The sequence below is a fragment of the Notothenia coriiceps genome, unplaced genomic scaffold (assembly GCF_000735185.1).
Source record: "Notothenia coriiceps isolate Sejong01 unplaced genomic scaffold, NC01 NC01_scaffold00026424, whole genome shotgun sequence".
NCBI lineage: Eukaryota > Metazoa > Chordata > Actinopteri > Perciformes > Nototheniidae > Notothenia > Notothenia coriiceps.
Window position 1 is genome coordinate 1,150,371 of NW_011359125.1, and position 24,967 is coordinate 1,175,337.

General features: G+C 39.8%; 2 protein-coding genes across 4 annotated transcripts in view; both read right to left on the minus strand.

Annotated features, from left to right (window-relative positions):
* LOC104957045 (kelch domain-containing protein 1-like) overlaps nucleotides 1-4,587 on the minus strand; it is a 9,489-nt gene extending 4,902 nt beyond the window's left edge. The window contains exons 1-7 of one of the 3 annotated variants that reach the window (XM_010784645.1): nucleotides 4,221-4,586; nucleotides 3,418-3,488; nucleotides 3,052-3,169; nucleotides 1,060-1,172; nucleotides 835-877; nucleotides 597-695; nucleotides 409-483 (exon numbers count right to left, since the gene is read on the minus strand). In XM_010784645.1, the coding sequence (XP_010782947.1) occupies nucleotides 409-483; nucleotides 597-695; nucleotides 835-877; nucleotides 1,060-1,172; nucleotides 3,052-3,169; nucleotides 3,418-3,488; nucleotides 4,221-4,328 (627 nt within the window). In that variant the 5' untranslated portion in view covers nucleotides 4,329-4,586. Of the gene's footprint in view, nucleotides 1-408; nucleotides 484-596; nucleotides 696-786; nucleotides 878-1,059; nucleotides 1,173-3,051; nucleotides 3,170-3,417; nucleotides 3,489-4,220 lie in introns of all 3 variants that reach the window. The other 2 variants (XM_010784644.1, XM_010784646.1) reach the window with 2 other exon arrangements.
* A 2,513-nt stretch (nucleotides 4,588-7,100) lies between these two features.
* Nucleotides 7,101-24,574, minus strand: plekhm1 (pleckstrin homology domain containing, family M (with RUN domain) member 1). The gene is made up of 12 exons (XM_010784647.1): nucleotides 24,362-24,574; nucleotides 22,663-22,752; nucleotides 21,352-21,593; nucleotides 19,956-20,615; nucleotides 18,527-18,971; nucleotides 16,699-16,840; nucleotides 12,968-13,930; nucleotides 12,165-12,310; nucleotides 8,607-8,800; nucleotides 8,458-8,521; nucleotides 8,220-8,377; nucleotides 7,101-7,659 (listed from the first exon to the last, which is right to left on the minus strand). Exons 2-12 carry the CDS (start codon nucleotides 22,714-22,716, stop codon nucleotides 7,536-7,538), a joined length of 3,192 nt encoding a protein of 1,063 aa, XP_010782949.1. The 5' UTR covers nucleotides 22,717-22,752; nucleotides 24,362-24,574; the 3' UTR covers nucleotides 7,101-7,535.
* Nucleotides 24,575-24,967: the final 393 nt, after the last annotated feature.

The following is a 24,967-nucleotide window of genomic DNA, read 5'->3' on the forward strand; positions in this document are numbered from 1 at the left end:
AGCTCCTAGGCTCTGGAATTCCCTCCCCCAAGATCTCCGTGACTCTGAGTCCCTCACAGTCTTTCAGTCCCGCCTCAAAACACATCTTTTCAACTCTGTCTACCCATAAGCCCCCCCCCCCTCTCAATCAACTTCCTCTTGACTGCCTTTTTATTTTACTATACTTACTTACTTGTTTGCCTGTCCTTGTTTGTCTACCCTCCCTCATATTGTAAAGCGTCTTTGAGTTGTGAAAGGCGCTATATAAATAAAATGCATTATTATTACTGCAGATATCTCCAACACACACACAAAAACAATCTAAATAGGGAAATAGACCTAATAAGTAAAATAAAAAATAAGTATTTTCAATTTGTGGTGAACTGTCCCTTTAACTACAGTGTATACAAGTTGGTAAAGCAAACTCACCACGCCACCAGAGATGTAACCTTTGTTTCCCATAAGGGCACTTGCATGGCAGCCTCTGGGCGTAGGGGCAGGACCCTGGACACAAGAAAGAAATTGACAAACAAATAAAACACAGATAAAAACACATAAATAAATACTACAGCCCTCTCTGTTAACTACAGGCTTACATGAAATCATGTTGCACTCACCCGAGTCTCTGGCGTACTCCACATGGCCGTATGTGGTTCATAAACACTGACTTCATTGTTCCAGCCCCAGCACCTGAATAAAACGTCTCCAATGGTTGCCTGAAAAAGAAGAGATTGGAATATGATGAGTGCCAAACAAGCAATATGTTAAAGTAAGCATACAGTAAGCTGCATGGTTGTTATCATTTACCCAGGACATCTCATCCACGACAAAGCTTGCTGATGTTGTGTTCTGTACCTGTCCTATCGTCTTACACCCATATCCACCAAAGTAGATTAATCTGAGCCAAGGGGGAAAAAAAAGGAACACGTCACATGTTGTACGAAAACTGATAGTATTTTGTGATAAATCTAAAGAAAAAACATAGAAATCCACTTTTTCATTTTAAAACCTCCTAAATATGTATCATTTACAGCTAATCTTGGTGTGCTGCCGTGGGATTTCACACACACACACACTGACCTGTCTCTATGAACCCAGCAGGAGTGTTTGTTTCGAGGTGAGGGCGTCGTTCCCTTTGTGTCGGTCACTTTCTTCCACGTGCAGCTCTGCTCTGTGAGATCAACGCTGAACATCTACAAACAGGAGAGTACAATTCATTGGAATCAAGAAGCTGCCATCTTTATCATGGAGTGAGATTTATAGTTTGAGATATCTTTCATTGCTGCTTAGGATGTGCATCAGTAAAAACACTCGATTCTGTCTGTCTGTCGATTGATCTCAGGTTTTTTTTTTGTGTTATCATTTTAAAAGCCTTTTTGATTGCCTCTGTGTAATGCTAAGCCTGTCAGACACCAGATCATCAGATCACAAATGGATAAACTGCATTTTTCTTGTGAACACGCCCTGGGCTTGGCATGATGTACAAGACAAACTTCATATCTGGCATTCACAACAAGTTTTAAAAATGTAATGTCCCTGGATGAGCCCTGTGGTGCTCCTCAGCTGGCTTTTTAAATATATTTAAAGTCTCCAAAAATAAAATGGGTGAGGCCGCTTTTATCCACTACGCTCCCAAACTGTGGAACACCCTACCAGGAAATATCTGAGAGGCCAACTCAGTGGACATTTTTTAAACGACAGTTAAAAGATACATTTTTCCAATTAGAGACACCCCACTTTTTATATGGTCTTTTAATATTTGGTTATTTTTATATTGTTTATCAGGTTTTGACTTTTAATATTTATTTGACCATTTTATTAGCAAGATTCCCTTTTAAGTTGATGTTTTAGACATTTGTTAATTATTTCATTTGTATTATTAGTGTCTTTTATAGGTATTTTCATAGTATCTTATTTATTGATTTTGTTTTCCTTTATTTTACCAAAAGGGTTCACCATTTAATTGTTACATACAGTAATCTGCTACATAATCTTTTTTTATTTTGTTTTGTTTTTTGCTGCATGTAAAACTGCATGTTGTGTTTTATATCGTGATGTGAGCCTTGTCAAAGCACTTTGAGCTGCACAGTGTATACAAATAAAGCTTATTATTATTATTATAATAATACACTGTATCAATTTTTAAATTTTGACAAGTTTAGATCTAACAGACAATGCCTTACAAAAGATCTGGGTTAAAGCAAAATGTTGCACAGCTAACAGAGCTCAGAGCTTTTTATAAGTCTGTTTATTTGTTCAAATTGTTGCCTTTGTTCCATTTATTTTAATCAAAAACCTGTAAGTTTTTTTGAAAGTACATTCCCTTTATCCGGTTAATCTCTGATCTCTTGTAAAAATAGACGATGTATCCTAAAAAAAAAAGTATGTATTCTTAAGAGGACATTTCAGTAATACCAAAAGATACCCCAAAAAAGATTTTGATACAAAACTGAAAAAAAGGACATCTTCATAATTATTTGACACATGATGGCAGGAAAAATAAACTTAAATGTAAAGCATATGCAGCATCTTGTTCCAGGAATAATGTACAGATGGAATTTTAAGTCATCAAGTGAAGTGAAAGACACTTTTAAAAAAGGGGCCATATTATGCTCATTTTCTGGTTCATTTTTGTGACTCTACTGGGACATGTTTCCATGCTTTAATGTTCAAAAAGCTTTCAATTGTTCTCATACTGCCTGAGGTGCACCTCTTTTCACCCTCTGTCTGAAACCATTGCCCAGTCTGCTCTGATTGGTCAGCTGGCCGGCTCTTGTGATTGGTCAACCGCTAAGAAATGTGAGGGCTAACTAATAAAAGCACAAGTGATACATAGTGACGTCACCATGTCGGAAGCAAACAAAGTAGTTGATTGTATGTGACCGGTTTTTTGTATTGTTCTTTTGTTGTTCTCCTTGGTAAGGTCACTCTTAACCTCTCAATGAGATTTCTTGTACCTGGTTAAAAACAGGTGCTCAGCTCAATGACTGCAGTTTAAGGACAATACACAAGGGCCACAAACTGCTTCCGCTGCTTTTGCAAACACGCTTTTTGGTAGTCAAGGCAACTCACCTGGTTTGTGTATCCAACAGGGTCGCATCCTGCAAAGATGTAGAGTGTGCCGTTCAGATAAGAGCCACAGGATCCAGATAAATCTGGTGCTTTGTCACCGTTGATATCCCTCATCTCCCTGGGTCACAAAAAAGGAAAAAGTTGGTAAGAAACAGATGAAATGTGACCTCAACCCTTGTGCTTGGTTTGCACTATAGTTGGCTTTTTAATCTGGGATTTATTCAACAAATTCTCCCTTTAACTGCACCCTTTTGCACAGTCCCTGCATCTTGTTTTCAACATTTCACATGGTCGAGGCCGACATCCACAGCTTTAAATGTCAAGGTCGACACAGTGTTCATATCAGCTGATTAAACTACATCTTACCAGGTCCCACTGTACAAATCACAGAGCCATATCTCATCACTGGGCAACACAATGTCCTCTCCACCAACTACCTGAGAGGAAGAGGAGGAGATACAGTCAAAGTATGAACACATCTTGTACCTGTACTCTTATCTGAGGAATAAAGCCACGAAAAATGTGGGAGTGGTTAAAAGCATCAAAACAAGTAAATGACTTGTGCGGTTTAGTAGATAAATGTTGTAATCTTATAGCAACAATGAGGATGCAACAAGATAGACACTGGGAAATGCTTTCTTTGTTGGAACATGTTTTGCTCTGCGGCTATAAAGTTGCTTTTGAGAGCTCTCAACTTCTGGTTTCTGTACACAGGTGTACACTCAGTATCCAGTTTATGTAGGTAATCCAAAGCGAATGCAGCAGTCATGATATAAATCCTCCTGTCATGATGTGTAGTTACAATAACACTATTAAATAAAAAAGTTGTTAATTCAACTGTATTGTCAATTTCAAGTCAGGTGTTGGTTTCCCCCATAAACATATCAATAAGGATGGACAAATGATAGAAAAAAAACATATTGTGAAGCAAAACCACAAAATACATCTGCCTAAAAACTCCTGTTCAAACCAATTTGAAGAACACCTGAGGCTAAAGCTCACGATCAATCACAGTTTTCAATTATTCTTGGTCAAGTGGTAAAATGTCATTATGTCAGCATGCCACTTTACACAACAACCAGAACATTAAAGTAACCATTGGACACATGGATACTTTAAAAAGGCAGATATATTTACCTGCACAGGTAAAACTAGCCTGTGTTTCTCACCTTGTAGCCTCCCCACACATACAGCGTGTTGTCCTCTATGAACGCCGTGTGACTGCATCTCTCCAGTCGGCTCTCCGCGGCGCTCCTTTCCGAAGCAGCAGCATCCATCCCCGCAGCTCCGGTTCTCCCGACGCAGCGGTCAGATAAAAACAAGTAAAATGGGCACCGGAGAGAGGGAATGCTGTGAGGAATGTTGTGGCGGCTCAGAGAACAGGGATATGCTGCTCCAGGCTACGCAGAGAAAAGCCGACTGGATTGCTGCGTTCACGGAACGTGTTTTACAGGCTTTGCTGTCATCACTTACTCCTCCCATTATCAGGATCCCTGCTGTTCTGCAACGGTGCGTCACCTTTTAGGGTTGCACACATCTTTAGAAATTCGGGGTACCCCTCAATTACTTACTATTTTAAGTGTTTCCATTGCTTTATAATTTAGTTAATGTACATTTTTCTCCCTTTTAGGTCACACTTTCTGCAGTTACATCAAAAATAAAACTGAGAAATGTACATGTTGACTCCATTATCGCAGGTGTGAGTGATTGCGTTAATAATGTAATGTAAGGATTTGCTCGTGCATGTTGGCCTAATGCCAGAAGGCAATCATTAAGTGATTAGCAGCACCTGTGCTTTGAGGGAAGTCTGCTCTTCAACAATAGGACTTTTTCCCAGGTGAGTCTAGGGAGAATATTAGTGCCATGCATGGGATAACATCAACCAGAGGAGGACGATTAAAAAAATTATATTGTCAACGGTACAACAAGATTTAAACTTTCAGTATGTGTGCCAAGCTTTGGAAAAAAGATGATAATTTTTGTATTTTCATTTTGAGAATAAAGTGAAAATGTGGAGAATGTGGGAAATTCAGTATTAGTACCAGGCCTGAAAAAAACATAAGATTATCCTTTCTTTCAGTTTGCAATAGCCTATATCTTACAGTATTAGGGAAAAAAGTCACAATAAATATGTTTCAGTAGTAGGGAGAAAAGTTGCAATGTTGGGATCAAACATCAAACTTTAAGGTTACATCAATCAACTAACATTAGCAACCATACTGAAAGCTCTTCATTCTTACTTGTTTCCCTTATTCCTGGCCCATACTCTTTCATATACTCATGTGAGTGTCTTTGTTTTTAATGTTGTTACTTACTAGAACAGATTGAACAGACATTAATCGGATTTCTTTGGGAGAAAATGTATACTATGAGGGAAATCTCCTTTAAAATTAACCAGGAGATCATTGCCTTCATACAGTAAGTTGAAGAGATATTATCAACATTATTTTATGCTATGGTGAATGCCCCAAAACACATGTTCATTGATTTCGCACTGTAGCCATACCTAAATGCTAAAAAAGTAATCAAGTTGACTGCAAAAATTGATACTTTTAAGAAAATGTTCCAATGTAAATGACTGTATGTGGATGCAAGTCATTGTATTTAGTAACGTGTTAGGTCTGTAAAAATGACCAATTGTTCCTAAAAGAACAGATTCATGAAATAACACTGACATTTTGTTTCATGATGGCCATTTATATATCCGTATTAAATGAGATGACAAAACATGAAACAGGAATAACAGTACTGCAGTATTCTGTACTCCCTACTTGCAAGTGATATGTTCTGAATATATCCAAATGGACTGGACAAGTTATTATTTTTGTTCTCTGTAGATTCTGCAAAACGTTTCTGTCATCAGTCAGATATTCAAAATTGAGCAAGTAACTCCATGTGCTAGATTCTGGAAGATACTTCAACTAAAATCTAGATAAAACAGTCGTAGCCAGGTGCAAATATGCAAAATGGGTTGTGACTTCAGTAACCATGTAGTATTTAATCATTTGAAGTATTTGCAACCTTGTGAATTACGTCTGTGTGACTCACAAGCAAGATTAGAAGGAATCATTATTTTTAAATCAATTTTTCTGAGTTAATATACTTAAAGAAACATTCCACAAAGTCTTCTGAGTAAATGATTTTTACTATTATACAAAATCTGAATCTAATGCAGCAATTTATTATTATTATTAACATCATTCATTTTCATTATGATAAATAAAAAAGAATAGTCTATGTGAGGCTTTTTGGCCCCTTGTTTAACACCAAAAAAAAAGGAAAATAGTGTAAAGCTTAAATTAAAAAGGCACAATTAAAATGTGTTGATTAGAACATTTAAAGTGCTGATTTCCATATTTTGTATCCTCAGTACCCACGGTCACTGCCGCATTGTGTTTAAATGTGCATCCGAGACAAATGCAGAAAGCTCTGTGGAGCATTTCCGGTAAACATGATGGTGAAGAACGACTAGGGCTGTACCGAATACTAAAAACTTCATTCATAACGATGACAGTCAGAAAAGAAATTCCAATGCGTTTTAAACCTGGTATTTCTGCACATTTGCAGATACAGTTAGTCTACATACACTAATATTATTAATAGGCCTCTTTTAGGCTGCTAAAATACGCCGGTTCAGAGAAGCTTGTGTTTTGGTGAAAAAGCAGCATTCTGAGTAAGTCATTGATAACTCATGCAGAGTTAACTTCAATTTTCCTTAATCTATTATTCTCGGGCACCTAGTAAGGATGCCACCTGGGCGCTCCCTAGGGAGGTGTTCCAGGCACGTCCAGCTGGGAAGAGACCAAGGGGTAGACCTAGGACCAGGTGGAGGGATTATATCTCTTCGCTGGCCTGGGAGCACCTTGGATCCCCCAGTCAGAGCTGGTTCATGTGGCCAGGGAAAAGAAAGTTTGGGGCTCTTTGCTGGAACTGCTACCCCCGCGACCCGACCACGGATAAGCGGGAGAAGATGGATGGATGGACACCTACATGTGTTTATGTTGAAAAAACTAACAAGTTATATCCATAAAAAAGGTCTTACTCATTGACTTCATTCAAATGTATGATTTTGTTTTTTTCGTTATTTTTGGTGACAGACATCTGAATCTTCCTTCAAGAAAATCAATTGTAAAAAAGAAAGACATTCGGTACAGCCCTCTTCTCCACACTGTAAGGCAAAGTAATAAAAGGTGTTCAAATGTGTTGGATATGATTCTTGGCAGCAGCCTCCACTGAGGCCCAGTCCTTGGTTTTGATGGCATGGCGTGGTCTGGATTCAGAGAGGTATTAAAGTCAGTAACATTTGGCTGTGTTATGTCAGCATCACAAGGTCCGATGTGACTAAGTTAGTGCAAGAGAGTCTAGCTACTTCAGCACTGTCGCTCACACACCACCCTCCACTGTTAGGTCAGGCCAAACGCCCTCATAATTGCACTTGAGGTTACTTCATGTGAAAGCTAGATTTTCAGTTATTGTTCTGTCCGTCAGCGCTCAGACCCGCAGATCCGCAGATCCCTCTCCAGGTATTTCTTCATCCGCTGACAGCGAGGACACGAAACCCCCGCAGCTTTGCAGGCCAGGTGAAACACCGCCTTACAATCTTTACACCTGGGGTAGAGAGGATAAGAAAAAGAGATTTAAAGAAACTGAATGTGACGTCGATTTAGAAACCAATACAAGTTCCACACCACATCTAGAACAACAAACAGATCGACATTTGCTGGATCCACCTATATTCTCAAATTGAGGTAATGTAAAATTCCATACTAACTAAGAAGAATGAAATTGAGTACATACATGTGCATTGTATATGTTTGGTTTGTATTTAGTCAGCTATTAAATATTTTGGTTATTCCCTTTAAAATAATATGTTTTTTTAATACCAAGACCTGACTTGGTCAAAAGGTCAACATGTAGCTTGGTCTCAGTATATAGAATACAATGTGAAACTTGACTAATTTAGCAACATACATTAAAAGTTTAACCGCATATTAGTAAAAAAAAAAAAGTACAAAATAAGTGCCTAATGTAGAGAAAGGCAAATCTTAAAAAAACCAATATGGAACACTTTCCCTCCAAAATGCAGTCTTCCTTCATAAACTGTTAACTTGAAACAAATACAAAGTATTAAAAAAGTAATTGTGGGGATGAACAAATCGGATACATACCTGGTGGTGATGTCAAACTGGAAGGGGAAGATGATGTCATTGGCGTGGCAGATCTGACAGATGAAGCCGCGCTGCGTGCACAGGTCACAGTGGAACACGTGGTTGGAGGCGTACTGCAGCAGTGTCAACAGGTAGTTTGCATATTGACCCTCTGCTATCTAGAAGAAAAACAGACATTTAGGGATGTTTCATGGTGGCACATGTGAGGGCTATTAACAAAATTAACACAGCAGGATACCTGTCGCAGGTCCAGCACGCTGTACAGATGGCTCGACTCCAGCAGGTACGTCCGCTGCTCCATTCTGACCGAGAAATACAAAAACAGCAGTATTATATAATGTCGTAGTGAAATATGGTATAATGTATGAGGCCCCTGCGTACACACACCTGGCCTGGAGTTTTTTGCAGGCTCCACTGCGGCAGGTGAGCAGGTAGTCTCCCAGCAGGCGCAGCCTCTGCCGCAGCACGTGGGCCTCAGACATGGGGTCTGCGTGCTTCACCAGCTCAGGGTTCAGCTGATCCAGGTTCAGCAGAGGCTCCTGCTCCACCTGAGCCAGCAGATGCAGGGCCTTCTTACACACCTGGAGAGAGACACACACACCGCAGGAGGTCAGGACGTGATGAAGTGTGTGATGACTGGGTTTCTAACCTGTAGGGCAGTGGTCACCAACCTTTTTAAGCCCAAGATCACCGACCTCGGCCTAGGTGAAAGGCGAGATCTACCTATTGCAGAATTGAGTGAAAAAGACGGCCGAGACAGTGCTTCCAATTTGAGGCCTTTTATATAGGCTAATTGCATCTGAATTACTGTTACAATGAAGGCTCCATAATTAGCTCATGGCATATAGGCAGGGGTAAAGTGCTATTGGGGGGCGGACCTCTCCTCCTCTAGGGGGGTCCGGGGGGATGCTCGCCCGGGAAGATTTTTTTTTAAATATTGAAGTTGAAAGCATCAATCTGGTGCACTTTGAGAGCAACATGAAGAGATATATGGATACCTCTCTCAGCACCCATATGAAACAGAACTGTAAACAGATTTTCTTTTCCTTTATGGATATTTTACAAATCACTCCCCTTTTAAACTGTATTCTTGTTTTACTGCCATATAGTAGGCTATTTCATACCTGTTTTTCATTTATTCTCTTATTGTTTGTATAACTATAATGATCATATGAAGGTGTGCCGCGGAAATAATCTTTTGAATAATTTGTGACAAAACCGTTCTAAACACTCAGAGAGTCCTTTAGCTCACCTGAGCCCCTCAGTCTGACAGGAGAGGACTCTCCTCCAGCTTGTTGTGGAAACAGCTCCTTATGTCCGTTAGTGCAGCTAGCTAACCAGATGCTAACATCACGGTCCCCACACACACACACACACACACACACACACACCACACACACACACACACACACACACACACACACCACCACAACAACACACACACACACAAACACACACACACACCACACACACACACCACCACACAACAACAAACACACACACACACACACCACCACACCACCACACCACACAACACACACACACACACACACACACACAGTTATCGCGTAATCACTGCTCCTCTGCTCTCCCTGNCTGTCCTTGTCGCTTACTGGCCATGATGCTTGCACAGGCTGCGCTGCTATCGTTGACGCTGACTGACTTGACATCAATTTCGTGATCGTGATATGTGCACGAGCCCCTCGTCAACAGTATTTTAGCGGCTAAAATAATGTGGACGAGGGGCACGTGACGTGCACATATAAAATGTAGAATGTTGAAAATTAAACATTGGCAATATTTCCACATTAATTGATCAAATAACAGGGGATGGGAAGGGGGGATGGCCGTTTCATAAGGGGGATGGTTTTGACCATTTTAATACCTAAGGGGGATGCCATCCCCCCCCATCCCCCCTCAACTCGACTACTGGGTACTGCAATATTTGAAGAGCTGGAGCAGCGTTCCGATGCTCTCCATTACACCTTCCAGACGAGACATAACCACGTGAAGACCTATGGTGAAGACACGTTACGCTCGTGTTGTGTTCAATGAACCTGTCCTTGGCCAGGAAAAACAGGCACTCGCTTGTTTAATTATTTTGCGATCTAGATTTCTTCTTCTTTTTTGAAGTGAGAAGTTCGGACTGACGGACCCCCCCCCAAAACGAAAACTCTTCGGTTCTCCACGAATTACACAAGTCACCCAAATCAGCGTTAAAAAAGCGGGAGGCGCCGAAAAGCGACTAATTTGCATCACTGGATATCATAAATACCTAGGGCTAATATCTTTTTACATTTATGCACCAACATGTTATGTTTGGTACCCCTAAAGTCACATCTGGATACAGCTTGGGACCCGGATTGCCTTTTGTGTTTTTAAGGCAGCTCTAAANGTGTGCCTCGGACTGACGGACCCCCCCCAAAACGAAAACTCTTCGGTTCTCCACGAATTACACAAGTCACCCAAATCAGCGTTAAAAAAGCGGGAGGCGCCGAAAAGCGACTAATTTGCATCACTGCATATAGTAGGCTATTTCATACCTGTTTTTCATTTATTCTCTTATTGTTTGTATAACTATAATGAATATGAAGGTGTGCCGCGGAAATAATCTTTTGAATAATTTGTGACAAAACCTTTCTAAACACTCAGAGAGTCCTTTAGCTCACCTGAGCCCCTCAGTCTGACAGGAGAGGACTCTCCTCCAGCTTGTTGTGGAAACAGCTCCTTATGTCCGTTAGTGCAGCTAGCTAACCAGATGCTAACATCACGGTCCCCGCTAGCACCGGTCCCTCTCGGTCCCTCTCTCTCTCCCCCTCTCTCTATCACACTAAAAGCGCTATTGCCACACACACACAGAGCCGAGCTTGAATGACACAAGCACACGTGTATTTCCATGCAACTCTCTGATTGGTCTGGTGTCTTGCCTCTGTTGCGTTCACTGAACACGGGAAATTACAGTCCTGCCGTTGTCTCTTGTGTCAGTGTCATGATGAGGTTCATGTAAAGCACGGTTAATGTATTATATTATTGAGGTGTCTCAAATATACGTCAATCAAGTGGCACCTGCTAACGGGGTGGTGGATGATAGGTTTACATCTAAAAACGTATTTTTCAAACATTATTATTTAAATTGTATTTGTCTTTCTTTTGTTACTTTTTTTTTTAACGGTCCGCGATCTACCCGCACCACACTCGCGATCGACCGGTCGATCGCGATCGACTGGTTGGCGACCACTGCTAGGGCTATAACCAATGTCTTCTTTTTGTATACCATCTGAATCATCCATTGAGGAATACAAATGTAGCTTTAAATGTCTATCGTCATATTTTAAGACGTCATCCACCCAAAAAGGAAAAAAAACATTCCCAATCTGATCAAAGTGATTATTTTCTATTAAATCCACTTACTTTCATGAATATAATTATTCAGTGCGTGCTCCCCCTTGTAATTGGAATAGCAAACTGTTAATGACTACGGTGAAAATGTTGTTTTTGAAAAGATAAACGCCATAAAGTATGAATTGAAATATGGTAATTTTGGAAGTTAAGACATCTATTTATTTTTGTTAAATGTTGACTCTTGGACCTTAGAAGGCTCTGGAGTTTTTTGAAATCTTAGTATCACACACGTCAGAAATAATCTCTGCAGCAAGCACTGAAATCTATTGTAATGCTATAAATAGTATAATACCAATAATATTGGTGTAGCCTAATATGTGTTCACAACTGTACATACCTGGGTTTATACAAAATGAAAAAAAAAGAATTGTTCTTCTTCCTTGTCAAAATATGGTGCCTACATTACCAACAATGCAACATGGCAAGGCTTTATACATTGTTCTCACAAGTGAAATTATTGCAGTCGCTTTAAATTATGTTTCAGCCTGAAATCCGATAAGAACATCTACAGTATATACTGTAGGTAAAGCATGCTGCACCTACCTCTCTTTGTGCGAGGTCCCAGTTGTGCACCATGCGTGAAGGGATAATGCTGGTGTCGCCATGGTGACAGGAGTCACAGAAGTACTGTCGTGTGAACTCACAAAGCCGGGCTCTGCCTCGGGACGGGCCAATTTGCTGAGGACACCCTGCACATGACACACAGCAAACAAACTCAGCCATGATGAACAACAACATGAAAACAAATGCATCCAGGCTCAGACACACAACACACACTTCTGCATAGTATAGATACCCCATACATGTTGCCATTAGGATTTTTCAGTGTCAGAGAGAAGAGATTATTTATAAAAAAAATATATATATTTTTTTTTTAATTATAGAACAGTCTCATGTTATTTATCAGAAAGAGTTGACAATGTAGATTGACGCTACAATTGGGACAAATGCTAAGTTAAATTAGTTTCTACAAATAAATAAATGTTGCTCTTGAATTCACAGCGCATCTCACTAGTTTGCTTGCTGTTGTCAGTTAGTTTTATAATTTCCTCCCTTGTGATGTCGTAAATCTGAATTTCTACTATTTTCTGACTGTTTATAGACAAAGTAATTTATGGATTGGTCTGAAAAAGAGCCATCATAATAGTCAAAAATGTAAATAATTGTTTGTTGCAGCTCTAAAAACCAACTACTTCTATCCTTCAACAAGCACACCATGCATCATTTAATCTCAAGCATGTCAATGAAACAAACCAGACTGGAGTGATCTGATTTAAAAGCAACTCAAAAAGGATAATCAATGTGTGTTCATGCTATTTGTTGCAATATTGGAAACTCAATGTTACCTGCACACTTGAAGCTCTGAGTGTCGAGCCCCTTCTCTGAGGGCACAGTGCACAGATTAACAAGCAGGGCCCCATCTTCTTTGAGTCTGTGCTGCACCAGTCTGTGGAGGTTTCCAGTCCCCACAGCCGGCTCAACGGAGCCTCCGTCCTCCCCGCTCTCCAGGTACGAGTCCAGAGCTCCGCGGATCAGAACCCTCCAGGAGCGAGCCTCCTCCGGGTTCTCCGCTCGGAGTCTCAGTGTGTCCCTGACGGTCAGCAGTTTGAAAAAGGCCGGCCCTCCCAGAGAGACGTCAGGCACCACGTCCCGGATTTCCTCAATCTGGTGGGTCTGCCGCAGCAGCTTCCTCCCCTCTTGGACCCGGAAACCTTTCAAGGCCTCCAAAGAGAGGGAGAAGACCAGAGGAGACCATGTCCGAGCCTCGGGATCATTGGAGAAGTACAAAACTGTTTCTTTGATCGCATCTGTTTCTATATCAGCAGTCCGAGTCCAGTCAAATTCCTGTAGAGGAGGCGCCTCCTGCCCCCCCCCTGTCCCTGTGTCAGAGGCTAGTGAAGTGCGCTCAGGGCTGGGGGGGGTGGAGGTTGGGGACAACGCATCCACACCGTTCTCAGTGGTGGGTACCAGAACCTCCCATTGGTCTTCAGCATGAGATGCTGGACGGCATTTCTTGACGGCTTCTACGATCCGGTCCACCCAGTCCTCGGCTTCGTCCCGATTGGCCGCCCGGAGGTACAGCCGCTTCCCAGGGAAGGCCACCTCGAAGCGGCCCTCAGGTGAGGCGATGCGAGCCTCCTCACAGCGCAGCAGGGAGCAGTTGTCGCTGCAGGTGCGCTCCTCTGCATTGAGATACAGCCGGAACTCGTAGGGCGACAGCTCACAGTAGTTATCGCGCCACATTCCCATCGCACCGCGCCGCTCCAGCTGGCCGAGCTTCAGCAAGCCCCGGAAAGGGTTGAACAGCCCTGACAGAACAGAGTCACAGTAAGCTATTAAATACATTATTTTTGGTCTATTTTGACATTATGGAGACAGGTTGACAACTAAAGACTCATTTTATTTTTGACATAACTGCTTTGAAAACTATTTTGGACCCTGATTTCATATGAAAAAAGTGATAAAATACTGTTTAAAGGAAAGAGTAATACAACTGAAATAGAGCTGCAAAAATAAGCCAAATGGACAGAAAAACATTCCCAACTGTATTGATGGTCTATTTATTATTGTTCTTAGGTTGAAGAAAATGCTGTTTTTCGCTCCTTAATATGGAGATTTCCTGCTTTTCTCTATGAAAATATTTGTTAAATAAAGCCCTAAACTTTAGTACTAAAATGAAGCAACTATTTATATCATCAATAATATTTTTTCTTACAAAAAACGAACACAAACACATCATTAAAAAAACAGTTAGGACATTATATAAAATAATGTAATTCTATATTTACTAATGTAAAATGTCGATGAATTAATCAGTAAAGTTCCAACATTCTTTAGTAAATGTAGTGCATGCCCATATTGCCTCAGTAGGTGATGAAATGAAAGAGTGACCTGCTGTAGACCAGTGACATGGTTACATTATAAACCTGCTGATGTCATTTAGTGAGATTATATAGCAGCAGCTCCATAGTCCAAGCACTGATGAGGTGACGTCTCGCAAGACATATAAGTTTATCACATTCCAGAACAATCAAAAGCTACATCCTAATGAATGATGTAAGGTTTCCCATTATCAGCTGGTGGAAAACACCTGTTGTGATGTAACAGTCTGGGGTATGGTTGGTTACACCTGTATTGTTTTCATTCCACAGGGCCAGAGGACTGTAGTACGAAGCTGGATTTTCGCTTAGCGGGCTAACTTCAGGGAAAACTCGGGGTTTCCGGTCCTACGAAGCTGGTTCTCTTTTTAGCGGGCTAGATCTCCATGGTAACTTATGCTGAGCAGCTAACCTGCTCCGGAGCAGGTTAGGTTGCAGGCTAAAATACACATAGCCTTCCTCAGGCAGTGTGTTTGTACCGGGGACAGGAGACACCCCCATGATAAGAAACTGTAAGAAATGATCGGGGAATCCCTCTGGAGTGGAGTCATGGCGACTGGATCTGAATTATTTGTTTGTATTTGGTGGTTTGTGTTCCAGCTGTCGATCAGCTGTGCGCGGCGTCTCCACTGCAGTCTGTGCGTCTCAACCCCCCCGCAGCAACTCTATATCCTCCAGTTAAAGGAAATAAAACTAATGTGTTTTGTTATATTAGCTGTACAATTCACCAAATATGGTGTTCTTAGTTTCCATACCTCCTGTGTTTTACGAGCGACTTATCAAGTATTGGCGAACGGCATAAAACATGATTAAACATGAAAGTATATAAAACCATGCTCGTATCTACAACCTAGAGAAAAGCAAAACGGCGTCAGTTTAAAGTAATTCTGTCTTCCTACTTACCGCATCATTTATGAGAATACATTTCCTAACAAGAGAACATAATTGAGGGGTGATCAATAACATTTCCGTATTTATTTATTTTTAAGTTATGTTTTTGTGTGCACTGAGGAGGAGTCTCAAACAGGCGTTTGTTTAATCATTTTAAGATTGGCTTTAATTAATTTTTGCAAATTAATTCTTCATATAAGATAAATGAGAGGTAATTTCATTTATGGTATTATTTCCACGGTGTCGCAGTTTCTCGTCTCTCCTGTTTTTGTGCGTACCGCGTAAGGATGGGTCAGAGTGTGCGTGGAGGACCGCACATTTTCCCGTCAAGTTTGTTTTTTATAAATCGCAAAGATTGCTTAGAAACTGGCGTACCCCATCTTTTGAGCGTACGCAACGTTTATAAATGAGGCCCCAGGGCCTTTTTCTCATAAACAGTCTGACAATACTCTCTCCAAACTTAACCTAAAAAAATCTACCGAAGAGTCTTAGCTAGAAAAATGTTATCTTGGTGTGGTGGACCCAGTTTGATTGGTGAATCAAAACAATAAATAAATGAAATGCCCTTTTAGTGACATGGGCGTAGAACGGACTGTGAAATCAACAGGCCTAATCATACTATAATTTAGTTTTTATTAAGGTATGTTACTATAAATATAATGTTATCTTATGACACATCTGATGTATAATTTGTAAGCCACACTTTATGTTTAAAACACAGGCTAATTATACAGTAGCATATGGAGCTGTTGAAATTGTTCATAGTTATTTGCATATGTTTGTTAACCATGCTGGTCATTTTAATAGTTAATCTATGTAATAGGGTTAGGTTTGGCCAGTTGAGTAGCACTTGAAATATTTGGCTCTATGAAACCTGATGTACTTATATGATTCTGTTTTCTTCAAGGTTGTATCTTCCTGGTCGAATGTACTTATTGTAAGTCGCTTTGGATAAAAGCGTCAGCTAAATGCAATGCAATGCAATGTAATGTAATGTTTAGTGCCAGCATTTAACAATGTCTGTGATCACGGGCCAGTCTATATGCAGTGGCGTTGCTTGGCATGTTAATCTACTTCAAACCAGCGAACAAGCCATTTTGTCCTCTGCTTAAGAAACCCCTAAGCCTCTTAAAAGTCCTTCTCCATATTACTAATAGTTTGTAACCGTAAAAGCCCTCTTAAGGGCTAATGTCCTCTGTATATAACTTGACCAGAAGCGAGTCTCTACTGTAAGAGGAGATTCTTAGAAAGCAGAAAACAGGTAGGAAATATATTTAGCCAGAATGATTTCGAACCGCATGTTTCACCTCTTTGTCTGCGATGGACGACGCCGGGGGGGGACTGAGAGGGCTCAGCCGGGGGGGCTGGAGGAGGCGCCTCGCTCTGGTCCGGCACCTCCTCCAGGCGGGGCATGTAGATGTCATCCTCAGAGATCCAGGAACGAGAATGCTGCAGTAGAAAAAACAAACATTTTGTAATAACGAGATATAAGAATAATGCCCACAACAACTTTGAATCAAAGTTTGTGCATGTAAACTCTCTGCCTGTTTCCCTTGTACTGCTGCAGCATTTCAAATAATCTAACTGCATTCGATTTAGATTTGTATCTACATTAACATTTTGCAAAAAACGGAACAACATGTTGCATTGCCATCAGACTAATGTAAAGTGGTGCAGGTCTAAAGGTTCTTTTATCAAAAATACCTTATTGCAAGGAAATAAAACGACAGGACACTTAGGGCTAAAGTAATTTGTAGATTAATCAGAAACTATTTAATTTACAAAGTAAGTTAGCAAAAGTCATTGGCAAAAGTGCCAATACATACTTTAATTTGATAGTTGATCTGTTTTTCTTAGTTTTATAATCACTCTAGAGCCGAATAACTTTGGTTTTTGGAGACAAGACAATTGAAGATGTCTTCTAGAGCTTACAAACTATTTGATAGACACTTTTTGTTGATTAAACGACAATGAAATGCTTTCAAACTAAATGAGTTGTGGATCAGATGTTCTCATTAGAGAACACAACTGAGCTGTACTCCAAACTGCCGTTTCTGTTGCCATGTGCCTTTGGGGTTATTAGTGTGAGAGCTACAAGACACTGTTATTATGAAAAGTGTCTTTTTCTGTTAAGGGTCATGTAAAGATGAAACTCATTTATCACTTAGCTTGACTAATTTGAATTACCAATGTGTAGACACCACAGAAAGTCCTGCTTTTAAGGAACATTGAGACATACCCTGCGTCTGAATTAAGAGTGCTTTGTGGGTATTTCATGCTGCAGGAAGTTAATTATCTGTACCATCGTTATTTATAACATCCTGCCACCGGAAAGGTTTTATGACATCTCTCGATTTTTTAAACACAGCAGGACTAACTTGTGATCTCCTTGAATGGTAAACATTTTTTAAATGTTCCAGGAATGATTAAAAAGCTTGTGTAGATGTTCCATGCTGACAAAGAGTCAGGTGTCCTATGTGTCATTTCCTAGAATATGGGCAGTTCTGGAGCAATTCTGCATTTCCTCATGCTAAGCAATGTGAGTAAAACACTTATTGCTTAGCACTGTTTTAGAAGTGCTGTTTTTTCAGAAAACACGACTTGTATATTTAAAAAAATAAAATAAAAGGCTCTTTTAGCTTTCCCAAAAATTGTATTTGTACTTGTTTAAATATAATAAAGCCTTTAGTGGGTGCCGGTTTCAGATGACCTTATGTTGGTCCTCCTGGGTCCTACATGTTATTGTTTTTATTGTATTTGTTGTTTTCTTTTTATTGTACGTAATCTTATTTTATTTGTATCTATTCTTATCTTGTAAGTCTATTATATCTTTAAGTACTGTCATTCATGTTTGCTGATCTGTAAAGCCCACTGAGACGAATGTGTTTTGTGATATTGGGCTATATAAATAACATTTGATTTGATCTTTTTGTTGTATTTTTCTTCTCTACATGATTAATTTCCTTGTACAGTTTTCACTTCTTAAATCAGCTTTTGGTAAACTGTAAGCTACTGGCCATTTTATAATTTTGCACAATCTGCATTTGTTCATATATTGATCTTCATGTTTCTACATTCTATCTTCTTTTTTTATCTCTAACTATTAGGAGACTGTCCTCTTATTTAAATACTTACTGATAGAGAACCTGTGGACAGTTTCCTGCTCAGGATGCTGAGGGAGTGACTTGAGCCTGGATGCACTGAAGGCTCTGGAGTTTCTTCTTCTTCCTGTTCAGGCTCTGTAGTCTCATGAGAAAGGTTTGCATGTTCTTCTTCTTCTACAGACTCCACCGGCTCACTGTATGTGTCCAAAGGGAGCTCGGCAGAGGTATTGTTGCACACTTCAGGCAGAGTGTAGTCAACATGATTCTCATTAGATGTTGGCGAGGGCTCTGAATCAGATTTTGGAAGAGGGTCCACGAGGTCCTGGGATGAAGAAGGGGGACCCTGGGTCTCGCTGTCGGAGCCGCTGAAAACGGCCGTCTCCGAGTTCTGGTCGGGATCCGTGCTGGAGACAAAGGAGTCTTCACGCATGGAGTCCTGACTGCAGTGTCCGCTCTCCCTGAACTCTGTCGGAGAACTGCAGAGACAAGGACAGGTCATGATACGTTTTACTGCAAGCTTAAATAAGGGGTATGAACAGCCTTTAAAAAGTTACATGCAAGCACCTTTCTAGGTACCCAAACAAATCATTTCCAGACTCTTGTATCTTTTATCATCACATTTAAATTCTTACAACAAATGCAACTCTGAGAAGTCCAGTATACCCACAGCAATATCCACGTATATTTTCACTTTGTTTATTTTACCAGCATATTCATATTAACATTTTGATAATGATCATTAAATCCTAACTAGCTCTGTTAGGTGAGACGATAGGGGGAAATAATAATATATAAAATCAGGATTGCTTTATTGAAAGAATTCAAATATTTTTGATTTACATGGGTGACAAAAGTGTTGATTGATGAATTACCCAATAACTTGAAAATCTAGCATTTCTGGTTTAATGGTTTGAATTAAGCACTTTCCAACATTTAAATACTTTATATAAAAAAAGAGTTAAATGTTCCATTTACAAATTATAATGCTTACATTAGAACATATTTTTCTTATTGTCAACATTTTCAAAGCAAAGCACCTAGGTCATTCATTTCCATTGAAGACAAAATATTTTTTTTTTTAAAGGCTGTCATTTCCTTAAACAGCTAGACACCTTTTAACCAACAGCAGTAAAAGAGAATTCATTAAGGACTATTTTTAGGTGCGGATTAATCCACATTTGGTGCTTTAGTGAGTATTTATAGCAGTAGGACATTTAATAGGATTAACTCAAGATAAACTACAGTCAGTGTGTTCACGGGAATAAAGTAACATGATGTCACCCAGTGCAACAGTGTGGCTCATCAATGCTCTCTATGGCATACAGGAATACAATTAGATTCTTTTTAGCATGTAATCATTATTGGTCTTTTTATAGGATTTGTTGACAATAAGAATTATAAAGAATACCACCACATACATCCTTTTTCCTCTATCTGCTCAAATCAAAACACACACTTACTCCTTCTGTAGCCTCTTGGTGCTGATGTTGACGTTTATGGGCATGTCCAGGTCGTATGAGGACCAGGGCTCTCCTGTGGGGCTGCGGGGGTCCTGCCCCTGCAGCAGGCTGTCAGAGCTCAGGCTGGAGGAGAGCTGCGAGGAGCCCGTGGTGTCCAGGCTTAAATTTGACGAGTTCATTGCATTCCTGCCCCCTTGTAATACCCCTGTGCCTTTCCCTGGGCACCCTCTCTGCATATCCTGTGCATCTGAAGAGCCTGACGACTGCGACACTGTATCCCATTCTTTGTTTACAGATTTGGCGGTGGGGTGGTCTACGCCGTTGAGGGGCAGTTCGACCGTGTCCGCCTGGGACATGGGGCAGAGTCCGGCGAGAGCCAGAGGCGTGGTGGTCCATTCGTTGAGGACAGCAGACTTGTAGGATAGGTTGAACGTAAGAGAGGCGAGACCCTGGAGGTAGCTGAGCAGGACTTCCCTCTCCTCGGTGTTCAGGAGCAAGGCACTGGGCTGGTAGTGGCCCCGCAGCTTGGAGCCCTCACGAAACAGTGATGCTAAGTAGCACTCCAGCAGGCCGTGGTTGAGGGCCAGCCGCAGCCACGCTCGGCAGAGACCCACCTCTGTTCCCACGAAGCTGATCTTCTCCAGCTCAGTGACCACATCACTGGGGAAATAACACAGTTATTACACTTTGGACTAAGATTTAGCAGATCAGTATAAAACATTTAGGACAACTCAAGGTTGCATATAATATCAGTTAATCTGCTGATACATGTCTTGATTTATTGGTCTATAAAAAGTCTTTGAATAAGGAATATGCTGTTCTTTGTTGCTGGATTTGACCAGATCCTTTTAGTAATTGTATTTCTAAATGTTTTCCAAATTTAGTGACACATTCAGACCATCGGGGAAGAAAAGAGAAATATATTGAAATATGTTTTATTGTAATTCCTTCTCATGCATGCTTCTAAAAGTTATAATATATATTCATATATAAAATAACTATAAAAAGAAAAATATTACTAAAAGTTTCGTGTATATGTCTTAAATGATAGTTACAAGAATGAAATAAACAGACTTGGATAATAAACACAAAACCAATTGAGCAAGACAATGATCATCTGTGCATCTCTTGAAAGCTTGATTTATTCCTATCAATAACTCATATTTGAAAAATGTTTCCCTTTGTCATCATATAAGAGAAATAAAAATAGTAAACCATCACATTAGAGAACCAGGAATCAGTGAATGTTTGGAAGTCTTGCTTTGAGAATGACCAGAACTATTTTCTGGTCATCGAAATAGTTGCAGATAAATATTCTGTTAATCTTGTCGGATTCATCATTTCAGCTCTTATTCTTCTTCTCATTCTGTCTTTTTGAGAATAAATGTGTCTTTACCGATGGGTGACGGTCTTGAGGAGGCTCCAGAAGAAAGGCTGTGGGAGCGGACATCTGCCTCCCTTCCGACTCCGGCCCCCAGCCTCAGAGCGGACGTACTTGCTCTTGATACCGTGGATGAAGATGGCCTCCAGCGCACAGCAGAGCAGGTTAGCATCGCTGTCCTCGCTGGTGACCACTGTGTCTGACGTCACATATCTCTTCTGAAGGGCCTTGAGCGACTGTGCCAGCTTATCTTTGATCTACATGTGACAATGTGTGAGAGGGAGAAGTATCATCAGCTTCCTGCTTTTCTTTTGGAGAGAGGTCCACTGGGGTGTGGTGCGGATGAGAGCAGGTTAGCACATAACTTATAACTCTGTTCACAAACACATATAAGAGCCACAGCAAAAAGAAAACACTCAGCATCATTTCTTCATTCCAATCTCTATCTTGATGGGGAATAGATTGAGTGAGGTTAGTGGCCATGGGGTTACAACAGAGGCCTTTAGATGATCTACGGTCACATGACACCTGCCCTCAGCTGACATGGACAGACAGAGAACATAAACATAACCTACATTATGGTATAGGTTGCTTACTTCTGCAAAACTAAAAAGTGAAAAACGATGAACTTGGCGTTCTCTAAGGTGAGCACTGAAGCACTCTTCATTTACAGTGCTTGACTTGGCAGGACTTTAGCCTCACAGCTAAATGAAATAATCTAGGACCAGTTACTTGCCTGCCTCATAGCTTCTCCATGACTCACATACATTTATTCAGCAAGTCAGCCGTGTATTGGTACACTGTCTGCAAGTCCTGTTGTAAAAAGCTATATTAAAACAGAATTACAGTAAATTGTGCTAAGGGTTTTCCAAGACTTTTTAAACATTAAATTCACTTGAAGAACCTTTTATCTAATAATATCACATGTGTTTAAATTGCTATATGTAATAGTGTCCTATGTACGTTCTCATATTAATTTGTCATGTATGATGTTTTTCATACATGTGATGCATGCATAATGAGCCTAGGCCTGTCCTATGAAACAGTTAACATAAATACATACATTCAAAATGTATATCTATATAAGTAAAAGACTTAACTGTAAAAATAAGTTTGCCACACATCAATCACTGAGTTAAGATCAGGGCAGAAGTGGTATAATGTGAAGTACAGTTACAACATGTTCCATGTCACAACCTGTCTATGTTGAGACAAACTCCATGAGCAAATAAAGATCAACTTGACACCTTCACATTTAGCAGAGAGGCAAAGTGAAAGCAGCTACAAAGTAACAAGATCATATGTGGTAAAAGCCCGTGGTTTTACCTGTTTGACATCTTTAGCCTCAGGTGGCGTATCTGGCATCTGTGTAGCTAGCATGGCATCTTCTGGGAAGGTTTACGCCCACATGGTAAACTGAAAGACATACAACAAAAGACTATTCAAAACCTGAACTTCTCTAACAACCACGATATTGACCCCTGCTTCCCCAATGACTTGACATTTAATAGTAAAGATGAACAAACAAGCTGTGCAAAAGGCAAAGCATGTGATAATAAAGGAAGCTGGTTTTTTCCTTCTCCTTCCTTCCTCACTACATTTTACAAGTACACTGAGCTATCATTACATTTGCCATCACGAGACTGAGTTCTGATACATATCTGCTCTTTCATGGTTTCAGTAAGGGACTGCTTTGTAACTGAGTCATGTGAGGACGCTGATTAAAAGAATAGTGGTGTCAGCAGGGAAGTAGCAACAAAATGCCTCAGGACTAACTTCCTCAAAAAAAAGCAAATCAGGACCCAATAGCATGCCACTCAGATTTCCTGACATGATCAACACGCAGATAAGATTAGATTAACTGTTTAAGAGCTTTATTGGTCCTCAAAAATAGAAATGTAGAGACAAGACATTGTTAAGTGAGTGGTGATTAATAGCAGCTGACTCAACAATTTGTACACTTCGTTTATAAAGAGGGGAAAATCATGTTTGACTGTATTGACAAAATTAAATACAGAACCAGATTCAATGTAACATATAACCGTAATATCGTTAGTATCATGGTACAATATGATACAGTATGTGATGCCTAACAAGGTGTAGTGGTGTAGTAACATTGCATAACATAATATATTTTATATATAAAAGATATAATATCTATTATAGTACAATAATAAGACAAAGTATATGGGTTGAGTATAGTACAGCAATATAAGATAGCATAACATACAGGTGAGGGCTGCAACTAAAGATGTCCCAATTTATCTGCAGACGATTCTTTAGATTAATCATAATTTGGCATATAATATGTCATAGTAAACAAAACATGTAAAGTGATATCTTAAATTGTCTAAGAAAAGCAATATATCTCCATATTTAATAAGGACAAAAACAGCATGTTTGATATGTTGAAAGAAAAATAAACGATCGATTGTTTTGAATAATACAATGTTAATTTATCTGGTGATCGACTAATCGATCATGGTGGCTGGTCTCAGTACCATATAGTATATGCTATAGTACAATAATATAATATCTAGTATATGAAATAACATGGTTTAAGATATGACATAATGGGGTGTGTAGTACACCAATATAACATAGAATTTAATAGATATCAAATATAACAGTATCATAATAGTGTTGTACAGTATATAAGACCTAGAGGGAAAAAAGGATTACTTAACAACATTATTAGAAAATACAGTGTGGTGAATAATTGACCTTACAGCAGCATGTTGAGACATGTTTAAGTAAAAACTAGCATAACATCACACCTCCATAATCGTCAACAAAACTGTACAGCAAGTTGCCAATTTTTAGTTAGCTTCTGTTTTGGGCGTGTGTGGGAATTTAGGCTCGACAGGGAACTTGACCCATCGTAATATTAAATAAAGGTAACAGGAAACAAGCTGTAAAGCACAATTCACATAGCAGTTCAGTTGAATCCATAAAAAATGACATTAACAGTAAACGTGAGGCTGAATAATGTGGTGTTAGTAGCGGTTAACGTTAGCTTTCTTACCGAAACAAGGCTGGCTAACTTGCCATTAAGGTCCAGGCACCCGCAATATCCTCCGGAAATGGCTATAAATTCAGTAAATGTACATTAAAGTCATGTCAATCCGTACAGTCGCCCTCCGTAGCTTTGAAAACACCCAAAACGCAAAAAAGATCGTTAAATAAGATGTGTTTCCTGGCGAGGTGAGAGCTCTCTTGTCACTATCACCATCCTGCTGAAGACAGATGCATCATGGGAACTTAACCAGTGATGCCTTCAGGCTCTACATGAAATACAGTAACAATGACATGAGCGTGACAGGAATGTAAACAACTAACATTTAACAGAAAATAAACATACCTCATCATCATGTCTCAAACGCATCCGAATATCCTACAGCTTTTGTTCTGATCAGTTCAACTATAAGAAGTATACAAAATACCACAAAAAGGGTATTTATTACGATAAAAATAGCATTGACATGATTAATGATGTTATTGCACTTATATGTGTAGTATGCAATTATTTAACTTAAATAAGATAACTAACACTAGTATAGGTGTCATTTTTGCACTAACATAAATTACTTACTTAATCATAACAATTAGTGTATTTGCCTGAACCAAGTAG